This window comes from Myzus persicae, unplaced genomic scaffold (genome assembly GCF_001856785.1).
Source record: "Myzus persicae strain clone G006 unplaced genomic scaffold, MPER_G0061.0, whole genome shotgun sequence".
NCBI lineage: Eukaryota > Metazoa > Arthropoda > Insecta > Hemiptera > Aphididae > Myzus > Myzus persicae.
The window spans coordinates 138,530-152,148 of NW_019104091.1; the positions used below are offsets into that span (position 1 = coordinate 138,530).

Genomic DNA, 13,619 nt, shown 5'->3' on the forward strand with positions numbered 1-13,619 from the left:
TTACTAACAAAAGGTTAAATTTTCCACTCAACAATGACATGTAATGACAAGTAGTAACTAAAAATTATGTTTTTATTATAATATAACTTTTTATTAATTTTATATACTTGTACTATCATACCTAATAGGTTAGGTCGGTTAGGATTAAAAATGTAAGTTGTAAAACCGTAATATCGGAGTCTTATAAATTTAAAACATTAGGTACATAATTTTTAGATATAATAGCAATAAATAATATTAATAAGAAAATAAAGTTTAATTTTAAAAACAATACAAATACTTTCATTTTAATTATTTTTTTGACTTGAAATAGGCATTTAGTTAAACGTCTGGGAGTTTAATTGAATAATTAGGCATACCTACCAATGAATAAATAATGATGTCTCGGTAGGTGGTAAAATGCAACCCGAATTAAATGTTTGGACAATTTTTCTAGGCATTTAGTAAAATACCTAATTTAACCATAGTACGCCTACGACCACGGTCCACGATTATAAAGAACTTTTATAATCGTGCCTACGACATAATGTAATATTATTTTATTTATTTCTATAGCTAAGATAGTCCATGACACACTGACACAGAATAACGTGATAGGTCTTATCATTTATCATTAATCAGTGGTTATCACTCGAGTCGTCGACTAAATATTTTCATTTTTCTTAAGTATATTTCTGATTTTCCAACAACGATGTGAATCTGAATACCTAAATAATATTAATATACTCTCTGTCTCCTCCTGTGATTGTCAGTCGTGACAAAAAATCATCACATTTGCGGTTCACCTTTTAAAAATGGAACCGTTGATGCCTTCCGAAGTCGCTCGTTTAGTATACGGTGAGTACATACTTCAGTTTTTAGATCCCTAGATTAGTACTTTTTTCATCACATTCGCATGTCCAACAATTTGTTTTGTGGATTCCCGTCTCGGGATTGCGAGTTATATAATATGTTGACGGAATTCATCCCAGTCCAATGCCACTGGAACCACCGTTTTCAATTTAACTCAGTGAATCAAAACGTGTACATGAATATTTTAGTTAGGTATATGATATTATTCCTGGTCATGATATCATGCCTAGTTTATGCCTTGTCAAAGTGTTTAATTGTTTTATTTTAGTTTTTTTGAAGCCAGGTGCCATGACAAATTAAAAAAATGATATTAGAGTGTAGGCATATAATATGTTTAATATGTGTAGGTATTTATTATTTTTGTATTAATAACCTTTTTTTCAATACAGGTTATCTAAAGAAAGAAAAAAATGAAGAAACTGCTGAATGTTTTTTAAGATCCTCTCCTTGTTTAACTGAATGTTATCAGATGTTTAAAACTAACAGAAACTTCAATATAAAAGTGAATGGGTTCAATTTGCATGACATCTTTGAAGTTTTTGGTACTATGTGTAGTATGAGTAAGTTTTGTATACTTATTAATTATTATTAATTGTTTTTGCCAATATTGTAATTGATATAAATTATATAAATTATTAATTCAACAAATATTGTTAATATTTTACATGATTTGGTTTTAGTTGAAGAACGAATATCTGAAGCATGTGAATCAAAAACTTTAATTGAGAAATTACAATATTTACTAGATTCAAACCATATATCAACCAAAGAAGATAAATCTGTTAAGGCCAAATTAAATATGGTTGACAAATGTGTTGGTAATACAGTTCATACTAAAGATCAGGGTACACATATGTCAATTAATGTAGAAGCAAATAAAAGTACATTCGACGAATTATTAGAAATCCCAATGTTCCCTGAGATAATTTCTAATAATGTTTCCAAAACAAAAGAAATCGACACATTTAATAATGAGACCGCTATAATCGATGAGAAAAACTCAGGTACATTTTCTTCACCCTGTATATCATCAATGACACATCTAGTAAACAATAATGCAAGAACAACATTTACCAAAATTGATGACAAAGAATCTCCAATATTTCAAATTAATAAACAAATGTGTAGTACTCCAGCAAAAAAAAAAGATGGAACAAAAATAAATATTGAACCAATGCTACAATGTAGTCCAAAAAATATTCATAATTTAATTTCTGTGTATGTATTAATGTTATAAATATCTATGATTAGTTTTAGTAATACATTTTTGCTTTACATTTAAAATGGACACCAATTTTGAACAAATGATTTTCTTCAACAGTATGCCCGTTTACCAACCTTATGTTTAGAAAATAATAGTAAAAACTAAAGATACAGGGAGTGATGACGTATGTTCCTAACATTCTACAAAATTTAAATTTGTTTTACTAATAAACTATTCAACTTTCATTTATAAATTTTAAAATTTAAGTGTCTAAAACTTTTTTTTACAGTGATCAGGCTGAACATCAGCAAATACCTGAAGCGACATCACTTGACTCTATGCCAGGATTCTCTAAAGAGGATAAAATAAAGGATGGATCAGTTATTATTGATACTGGTGAATTAGTCGATACATTTTTGAATGACCCAAGTTTGTTAGAAAAAATTGCTGATACTATCAATAAATGTTTGGAAGCTCAAAAAGAATTAGAAAGAGTCTTAGATCCTTCTACACTTGAAAAAGCATTAGACTCTGCTCAGTCTGATCCACAAATCAAAAACATACTGGATGAGTTTTTAGGTATGTTTCCTGATCAAATCTTTTAGGAACTTATATATAAAAATATTTTATGATAAATTATTTTGATATATTTATAGAACTTATAATTGTGAATAAGTTTTAGTAGGTATGAGTAATTATAATTTTTTTTTCTGAGTAGTATTTAATTTTGAAAATATGATTTAATTTAAAGTTTTTACTCATAACTAATGTTTATATATGTTTATTGTAAATAAACTCGTTACCAATATTGGTATATAATTAGAAAAAATTACTTCCCCTTAATTTAAGTAAGGGTACCTAACAAAATACTTTTTTATTTTTATTACATTATAATTTATTATTAAAAAATGTGTTAATAGTTGACAGTATTAGAATTTGGGAAAATATTAACTAAGTAACATCAGCGTGCTATGATAATATTCTAAATAATATTCTAGTATTAAAGGAAAGGTATATGGATAAATATTTATCATCACAAATAAAACTACCCATATGTTCTTATAGTTTTTCAATGTGTTAGTCATTATAATATTATATTTAATCAACTGTATACATGAAATGCGAATAATATAATAAAAACGAATTATTAATATGCATAATTTATCATAATACTATATATGTATTTTTAATTAGCAACTACTTACTCAGAATGAATCAATAATATAATAATATATAATACTAACCCGTTTTTGTGTACATTTCAGTTTTTAATGTTGACAATGCTGAAGTTGGTAAAAAAGCAAATACTAATGATCATCTAGACTCAATCAAATCACGTTTACGTAGTGCCAAGAAAAAAGGTATATAATAGATTCTAAATAATTGTATACAATCAATAAGTTCTATGTTTTTATATGTTTGTATAGATGATGCACCAAACAAATTAAAAAAGAATAATTTTAATATGCCAAAACATGTTTATGGTAATGAAGAATGTATGAAAGTTGACAGTAATATTGTATTAATACATGAAGGCAATATCAGAACAACGTTTTTTGATAATTACGATTTGTTATCAAATCAAATAGTTCTACAATCAAGCGACGTATATAACTTTGACTCAGCTAAAACAAAACCAGGTTTGCTTTACAATACAATTTGTGTATAAAATCTTAATTAATTTACAATAATAGTTTTATTTACCTTATTCATATTAGATCAATGTTATTAATATTATAAAGCTACTGAACTCTTAATTTGATATATAAAGTATAAAGTATAGGAATGCTATTTACCTAGTTGAATATTACAAAATATTTATAGAAGAAAATAAAACTGTATACTTACACAGTACACACTGTCCTAAAATATCTTATGTTTTATAAAATAAAAATGATTAATGGGGGACGGGCCAAGTGGATAACTCGTCGGTTGCAACACGCACCGTTGCTGGTTCGAACCTCGGTTACGGGCGGCACTACTCTCCAGGCAGTCACGGTATCTGGAGAGAGGCCGCCATCCCCCAACCGGGCATGGCAGAAACCTACGAGTGCCCACTAGAATTTCTATCAAAACAAACACACGTGTTCCAAAACCCTACAGTCCAAATAAACCCTACAGTACTACAACCTACAGCTAATGGCCTCTGTTGCCAAAGCTTAATTAAAAAAAAAAAATGATTAATGTACTTATAAAAATGAGTACATGCTTAAATAGCATGAGGTTATTATGGCTTATGAGTGATATACCAAATACATTTTTAAGGACTATAAATAATTACATTCGTGGGTATTGCTTATTAAAATTAAAATATAAGTTACTTTTAAGTAACTGCTTGCCATCATAAGGACTGAGGGTTACACCAGCCGTATCATTCTATACACTATTTCTTGAGGTCCTAAAAACGCAATAGGACAAATAGACAATTAGACAAATCCTTCCTGAATGCCATCGTTATTTAGAGTAAAAATGGTTCATAATTTTGGGAATGCTTTGTTTTTTTTTTTTAGAAGAAGAAGATTATTTATCCAAAGCAAACTATGTGAAAATTGCTCCAAAAATAACTCCTATGTTAAAGATTCACCAAGGTATGAATAATATTTAGAAAAATATTGTAATAATTTAATTTCTAAATTCTAATGATAATTTATTAACATTGTTTATAAACATATACATGTAGCATATAATCTGCATTTTGCATTATGCAATTGGCCTGGATTACTATTAAATGTAAATATTAGCAAAAATAACCTAATCTGCTTAGTAAAAATTATTTTGTGTAAGCCATTAAAAATATGGAATGTGATTTAAATATAATATACAGAACCTTAAAATAATCATTCAGGCAAAAATGTATTAATTGCAGACAAATGCACTTTATAGTAGTTCATACTAATTTACTTCTTATAGTATGTAACAGAAGAAATGACTTATTTTAATCAATATAAATATTTTTTTTTCACATAACTTACAGGCGCTTGTGTAATATGTATAGTATGAACATTATAATGATAATACTGGACATATTAAATATGGTGTACATTTTTTTTTTGAAAAATTAAAAATAGCTATCTTGTAAATCAAAGTGTTAGAAAAATGTTGACTATAAAAACATTTATTTAAGTCATGTAGTTTATGCGTGTAATATTTGCAAATTAATGAGTTGCTACAAAAAAAATTTTACATGTTAAAAATTATCTAAAGTAAACCACTTGGCTCAGATAAATATTTTTACAATCAAAAGTTTTCTAAAAACAAGATTTACAAATTGGCTATTTTTGAAATTCTCAAAAAAATTTTATTTTCAAGATTAAAAACTAAAACTAAAAATGTTATATTGAATATGTAGCGTAGAAGTTAATTACATTTCTATATGAAACAAATTTTTAAGTATTGATAAGAACAAAAGTTTTTTTATTTATCAGGTCCTCCTGTTACACTCAGTATACCAATAATAATATAACTACTAATAAATATTGTATTAATAGTTTTTACTTTTAGCTCCTGAAAAACATATATTTCCAAAACGAAGAAAACACCCATTAGAAGTTCCTGCCATAAAGAGCAAATTTAGGAGAACAAATATAATTTCTAGACAACCACCTGTTCAGATTCCTAAATCAATTATTATTGAAGTTCCTAATCAATGTTCATTTGAAACTCAAGAAAAAAATCATATAGGGACTAATAATCTTATCAAATTACCTGAAGATACATCTAAAACTAATGATGTGATCGTTCACAATACACCAGATAATAAACTAGAAGATCCAAAAAATAAAAGTATGAGTACACCTCATAGAAGAAGCACTCAAATAAGATCTTTAGATTGTATTACTCCGCAGCCCAAGAATATGACTCAAAATCAGGCTTGTTCGACATTGCTCTATGACACACCAAAAAAAATTGAAAAATGTTTGGAAGAACCTTCATCTAGTCCTTTACCAATACTGCAAGCTGATTGGGGTTCAGTTAATGGATTTGAATCAATTATTGGGAAGGAGAGTATTAAACACTGGGACACAGATATTAGAGAAATGGTGGGGGCTGGGATATTAACATCAGATGCGGATAGGAAAAAACCAAGAAAAAAAATAACCCCAAGAAAAAAAATAAAGCTGGTTAATGGTCAAAATAATTCTATAGCTTTGCTTGAAGAAAAAACGAAATCAAGTAATCATTCAATTACAACAAATGAACTATATACTGATGTATTAAATATTTCCGAAAACACAAATGGCGGTTTAAATGCTCAAGATTGTAATAGGCAAACACCAGATGGCCAAAAGCCATCAAAGGCACAGACAGGATTTCCTATTTCATTGGAAACTTTTAATAATGCTATAGAATTACATGATAAACAATCACCAATTGAATCTGATGCTTTAAATACATTGAAAAATCAAAGTAAATTTCCTATATCATTGGAAACTTCAGAATTGTACACTGAAGAACAGTCAGCTAAATTTGATTCTTTAAAAAACAACACCAATGAAATATTATTGGAAGAACAAAGCAAATTTATAAATTCCTTAGAAACTTCAAATAAAGTAACTGAGTTTAATAATAAACAACTTCCCATCAAATCTGATTCTTCAAATAGTCTGAGTTTAACTCAAATCAACCTGGAACAGTCTAATGCTAATATTAATCAACAGCAAAATAATCAAAATCAATTAATTAATTCTACTAATTTAAAAACTGTGCCTAAAAAAACAAATCAGGAAAAAGATTCTAACATTTTAAAATCATTTAATAATTATAACTATTCATTAACAGAAAAGAAGTCAAATGAACCAATTAAAAATTTAATAGAAGAAGGTATATTAGATTTAACTGATACAAACAACTCAAGTGAATTAAATATTCCTACAAAAAGTATCAATATTGAACCAGTTAAACCCAATCTAGTTGACGAAATTCCATACAAACGTGATGATGCTGCTGTTGAAGTACCCAAAACTCCCATTTCACAAATAAAATATGATTACAATCTAAGTAAGCCATGTATGCAAGAACATTCGGATGATTCATTGATGGAATCATCTTCAATCAAATTATTCAGAGAAACGTATTTAAATAAACCCCCAATTTTACCCTTTCCTCCTGCTTCAGGAAATTTAAAGTCTGTCGCTACTATTATTGTACCACCAGAACAGAATTATGTCGAAACCTCAAACAATATCAGTTGTACGATTATCGATAAGAAAAAGAATGATAAAGTTGAATGTACACCCTTAAAACCAAAGGAAAAACTTTTTAATAAATCTAAATCAGAAAATGCATTAAAAAGAAAAAGAATGGAAACAAAAAAAAAACAAGTGTATGAGTCTGTTAAAGTTGAGCTATTTGGAAGTGAAATTTCATCGAGTTCAAGTTCGCATGAATTATTAAATACTAATGAACAGCACAAAACAATAGTTGTTAGTAATAAAAAACCTCAAGAAGAAAAGAAAAAATCTGGTTTGAAACACATACCCAAAATAAAATCAATAAAATCTATGTCTACTGTAAATGTTAATGGTATTGAAAATCATTTGTCAAATGAGTTAAACAAGCAACCTGTTAAGACTCCATCAATTAAGCCAATTATAGTACAACCCAAGAATAACATTGAAAACTCTTCAGAAGAAATGCAGAAGAAAAGTTTGAAAAAATTAAAAAAGTACATGGTACATTTTGATGACCCAGTAGAAAAAGTCTTTAGTTTGTCTAAAAGTCCAACACTATGCAAATCCAACAACAAAAACACTGGTGAAATACAAAAAGATACCACAATTCATGACTACTCAGAACAGTTGATAGGATTAAGTAGATATTTGAACAAAAAATCTTCAACGATTTTTGACTTTAATCCAAAAGGGAAAACAACCAAAACGATTAAACCTAGGGTTAAGACCACTAAAATAAATAATGGCAATTCCAAAATTAATCATTTGAAAATGAATAATGTAGATGGATCCAGTAAGAATATATCAACAAGTGATTTTTGCAATAAAAGAAAAACTCAGGATGTGAACAATCAAGGAATTAAATTATCTGAGAATTGTATGATAGAAGTAAATAAAGTGTCTTACGGGATGGAAAATAATGCAACTCATAATAAATTCATTGAACCATCAGAGTCTGTACAAACTATGTCTATGGATGACAACATATCTAAACCAAATTGTAATTCTAATCAAAAAATTAACATCAGTCCTGAAGGATCTGAATTGCCTATCATTAACCATAATAGAAGTGTTAATAATACTTCCTGTGTTACTGTTAAACATGATGATACAATTGACGTTCCGATTAACGAAATCTGTAATCCACTAGACAATATAGAATATTTAAAAAAGTCAAAGGTGTATGAAGTCATTACTGAAGATGGTGACCATGAGGTATGTTAATTATAACAGTATTTTAGTTTCTCTTTACTTTTGTAGGTACATTGTTTTCCCTTTTGATTAGTCTTAAGATTTTCTAAATATAACTTTTATGTTACTATTGATGTTAGAACATTTTTCAATAATTTTGAACCTTATTAAAATAAAACAAGTCATATCAATAAAAAAAAAACTAATATCATACATGTTACTTTTGGAAGGTTTTTTAGTGTTCAAATATAGTATATACCATAATGAAATCTATTCTATAGTTAATCAAATTAAAAAGCATAATTATATATTATTTTGGTATACTTTACGCTATATTAAAAATAAAATACCTAATTTTTAGGTGTTTTTTAGATTATTAATTGCATTGTTTCATATTGGATTAAGTTTAATTATTATTATACTTATTTACTTAATAATTTAATTATTTTATTTAATATTTTTCAGATGGTGTATTTAAATTTATCAGGAACATTTACTTTCCTTGATATACCCTCAGAGTTAAACAATGTACAGCTATCCGATCCAATTACCTCACAGTTGATAACAACAAATAAAACGTTAGATTCCACTCTGGAAATGGAAAGTGGTGAATTGAGAGATGATGAAGAAATTCTCATACCAGTGACGAGCACTCCTAAAAGCAGTTTTGAGATGAAAAATGAGAAAGATAATAGAGCCAGAAGAAGTCCCTCCTTTTGGGAAGACTCAGTTCTTAATTATTCAATAAGACACAGAGACGATAGATATAGGGAAACAAACCGTTGGCCAAATAAAACACACCGTAATTATGATAGAAAATATAGGTAATTTTTTGTGTATATTAAATAAAATGTACAATGGCTTAGTTTCAAGCAGTGCAAGTTAATACATTATTATTCTATTAGCTTTAAATATACAAGTTGTAACAGAAAGACCTGACAAGTGAAATAACTTTTGTTCTAAAAAATATTTTAAAATTTTTTTAAATTTCATTTTCAGACGCTTTCATAACACATACGTACTAAGTATAACATTCTTTATTTTTAATACTGAAAATATAAGAGTCAATAAATGATATATAAAAATTTTTTTTTAATATTGATTAGAACATAAGTTATTTCATTTGTCAGGTTTTCTGTTGCACTCTATATATATAATTCATAGTATTTATAATTAAATATAAATTATGTGAATAGGCCAAACAAATTTCAATACTACAATGAACGATTACAATTTGATAGCCGGAACCATTTTCAAAGAGGTCATCATCAAAATGTGAAAAGAGAGTTTTGGGAAGATTCAGTAAGGGATAAAGATACATTAAAGCACAAAGATGAAAAAAGACGTAGTTACCGTGATTATAGTAAAGGAAAAAATTGGGTTGAAGAAAATGAACGATTTTCAATTCCACAAAGAAAGTAATATATCATATTTTAAAACTCTTATTTATTTTCGATTAAACAAAATACTTTATTGTGTACAATTTATGTTCAAATTATTTTACAACAAAATAATATATTACAATTTAAGAATAATTTTCAAATATTTTATAGAAATTAATTTTTATAAAAATACTTAATCATTTTTTGAAAGCTGATTAAGTAGCTTTCAATTTGATATCTGTATATTGTATATTTATTACTAATCTATAAAATACAATATTTGGTATTTAAGTAATCTTTTGTTTTATGTAATTAATTTAAATTCAAACGTGCCATTATTGATGTTGTTGCTAATTATGTTGTAGGTCACTAAATGATTTACAAAAGTTACATAGATCAGAAGATATTGTTAAGAAGGCTACTAAAAGGCCCTCAGATCGAGAAATAAATAATAAGGTAAATTGCATTAAATATTTCTAAAAAATTCTTTCATAGTTTTTTTTTATTGTTACAGAATTATATTGAAAATATTAAATTGAAATTTTATGTTTTTTGTATATTCATACTGTTTTAATTTCATATTCCAAAGTAGAAAATGCTTCTAAGTATTTTTTTCAAAACATAAAATTTGAGTTTGCAGTGAGTAGTTTATGAGTTATAATTTAAGTATTTAAAGTTTTTGATGAGCTTAGTAGTGGATCAACATTTTATGGTTTAACTACGTACTACTCTACTTTGCTCATCCAAACTATAAATACTTTAAACTCATAAACTAGTCGTCCTTAATTCAATTTTTGTGTATTGAAATATTCAGAAAAATAGTCTGCTTTCGAAGATGAAATGAAAATTATATGTTTTGGTAAAAAAAGTAAATAACTTAAAAGTTATATGGTTAAAAATATTTAAAAGTATAATTTTGTAACAGCTTGTAACCATGTTAAAAAAATATTCTCAAAAACATTAATACTTTTTGTAATAATCAGTGATTTATGATAAAAGAACCATTTAGAATAAACAAAAAAAAGTTAATAATAATGAAGCATAATATATAAAATTTTATCTATACAAATAACTAGGTATTCAAGAAGCTATAGTTTAAATTAATTATAAATTGGTTAATATTTTGATATAACATTTCAATCAAATTGTTTCTAAAATACAAATGTCAATCATAGTGTCAACTGTCAAGAGTGATACATTTTAAACCTTTTTATAAAATTAAATATGTTTGGTAAAAATTATAGATATAATAATAAAACATATTTAAAGATGTATTTTTTAGTTCTTTAGCATCTTTATGCCATCATAATTTACACTAAATGTAGAAAAATAAATAAATTGTATTATTAATTTGTGTTGAAAATATATTTATGTTTTAGTTTTACAAATGATTATATACAGAAAAAGCTAGAGAGAGGATCTGGTACATTTGTACTACCTAAACAGTAATTTAGACTTATAAAATGTTAGTTATTTTCTCAAATATTACTTTGATAAATAGTACAATAGATAATAACCAAAATACCAAAAACCAGTGTGCACCAAAAGTGTTCAGTAATGCAAACCAGAAATTCACGTTATATATATGTATATATGTCGCATCCACTTATTGTAACTGTATTTTTCATTTAATGGATATCCATTTCATGAACTACGATCATATCACGTAAGTCAAATTTTAGTTCATGAAACGGACATATATTTTATCCATTTCATGAAATGGAAACTCTTATTTTACACATTGTGTAATATTGTTAACTAATTACATCAACAGGTTATTTTTCGTGAAATCAAAATACATTGATACGATTACACGAATCTAGTATTTTGAAATTGTAGTTTTTAGATTGGTTATCCTTCATCCAAGCACGAATCATATGCTCAATGTCTTGATTACTTCTTTCAATACTTCCCTGACTTTGGGGATGGCGTGGTCGGCCGTGAACTATTACACATTGTGGCCACAGATCCTTTAATTAATCCTTTAATTCCTTAATAATAGATTTAACAAATCCTCGTCCATTATCACTCTGAAGTATTTTAGGGGACCCAAATTTAAGAAAAATATAGTGAGTAATTTGTTTGCCATTTTCTATAGATCGTTAGCTTTCAAGTGGATACAACAATAAAAATGTTGTATTGTGGTCCTGATAATTCATGATCCGTTTATATTTACCATCGGGTGTAGACTGGAAACCGATTAAATCGACTTGACTCCTTTAATTTTTCACTAAATTCAGAAAATGAATCAAATTCCATTCTATCTAAAATAATTATTTCGTAATAAACTTTAATGTACGGCTTGCATCAAGCCAGAGGGCGTACTGTCATTATATACAAATAAAAATAAAAATGATATAGTATAGAACTTTTCCAGAATATCGTGGTCGTATCACACTCACACAATTGATGTGATTATTTATAGATAACAGGTGTCGATAACATATTAATACCATAGTACCTAGTTCAGTAAGTTCTCCAGTATCTATTTAGTGTCGTAATGCCTACAATTTAAAAATACTAGATTCGTGTAATCGTTTCAATGTTATTATTTTGATATCACAATAAGTTACCTATTGATGTAATTACTAATTAGGTAGTTAAAAATATTACACGAAGTGTAAAATAAGAGTTTCCATTTCATGAAATGGATAAAATATATATCCGTTTCATGAACTAAAACTTGACTTCCGCGATAGGATCGTAGTTCTTGAAATGGATATCCATTACATGAAAAATACGGTTACCTACACTATAAGTGGATACGACATATATAAGATATTGATCATTGCTGCTGTAAACTGTTGTGGATATGATTGATTTTTAATTTTAATTTTATAAAATCAATATTGTCGACATATTTGATTTATTTGTTTGATTTTGTGTTATTCGAGCATTGTTACGCACTTACGCATTTTTATTATCTTAGGTTTAGATTCTAAACAATGAGTAAAATAAATAAATGTACAATAATATTATATACTTTTTTATAACTGGCCAGAAAATATGTAACTTTATAATTTTAAGATCAAACTCTTTGCGACTAATTAGTAATAGTTTATTATATCTGATTAAAAATGTTGATTGTCATATTAAATGTATTTATTTATTTCCGTAGACTCCTGCTAAGGCGTCCAAAGTTGAACATCAACGGTTGCTGACAAATGTTGACGTTGATGATTTTTTGTCTGTTTTACACGGTAAAAAATAAAAATATATAAACTGTTACCTACCGTAATTTATTTTTGTATACACATTTAATTAATGTCAATTTTATATTATTATCTACACCATGTTTAAACAAATTAACATTCACTCGTTTGATGTCTGAGTAAAGTGGTTATGAGAGTATAGGTAAATGCAAGTTGCAGGTACCTGCTACTCATAATTCATATTTTGTACTCAGAATAAATTGCACTAGTTACGTTTTAGTTAATGATTATGTGTACAAACGTGAATGAAATTATTTATTTACACCATATTATATTATTTAATATTTATATTTATGAAATTATTTGTTGTTTAGTTTTTATACTATTATGAATTATTTATTGTATGTGACTTACAGAATATTATAATGGTAATATAATTATATTATTTTATTATATATTGTCATTGACTTCATTTTTATAGATCACCAGACTATGACTATAGTCATACAATGGACTATAGCCTATAGGCGTATAGGAAACCCGCCGTATGCACACCCACACACACTTCAGCATCGGCGTTAAAAATTCAGACGAAAACCCCATTAGACGATCGTTTGCCCTTAACCAGTTAAGTTGTACCTATACGGTTGTCGTTGATACTGTAGTG

At 27.0% G+C, this 13,619-nt stretch overlaps 1 protein-coding gene across 3 annotated transcripts; it reads left to right on the forward strand.

Annotated features, from left to right (window-relative positions):
- The first annotated feature begins 628 nt into the window (after positions 1–628).
- On the forward strand, positions 629–13,333 carry LOC111038643. 3 transcript variants are annotated; one of them, XM_022321831.1, is made up of 12 exons: positions 629–837; positions 1,242–1,412; positions 1,533–2,070; positions 2,346–2,635; positions 3,322–3,417; positions 3,484–3,696; positions 4,567–4,644; positions 5,558–8,442; positions 8,884–9,242; positions 9,615–9,836; positions 10,166–10,256; positions 12,919–13,333. In XM_022321831.1, the coding sequence occupies exons 1-12, from the start codon at positions 795–797 to the stop codon at positions 13,009–13,011; spliced, it is 5,079 nt and encodes a 1,692-aa protein (XP_022177523.1). In that variant the 5' UTR covers positions 629–794; the 3' UTR covers positions 13,012–13,333. The 3 variants fall into 3 exon arrangements, with proteins under 3 accessions (XP_022177523.1, XP_022177525.1, XP_022177524.1); XM_022321833.1 differs by lacking the exons at positions 629–837; positions 1,242–1,412 and having other exon boundaries at positions 1,557–1,666; positions 12,919–13,331; XM_022321832.1 differs by lacking the exons at positions 629–837; positions 1,242–1,412 and having other exon boundaries at positions 1,563–1,670; positions 12,919–13,331.
- The last annotated feature ends 286 nt before the right edge of the window (positions 13,334–13,619 follow it).

Excerpts from the sequence above, each read along its gene's own strand:
- LOC111038643 (XM_022321831.1), top strand. The coding sequence starts at position 795 with ATGGAACCGTTGATGCCTTCCGAAGTCGCTCGTTTAGTATACG. Across the intron at positions 3,697-4,566 it reads CTCAGCTAAAACAAAACCAG|AAGAAGAAGATTATTTATCC; the intron begins GTTTGCTTTACA and ends TTTTTTTTTTAG. Across the intron at positions 9,837-10,165 it reads TTTTCAATTCCACAAAGAAA|GTCACTAAATGATTTACAAA; the intron begins GTAATATATCAT and ends ATTATGTTGTAG.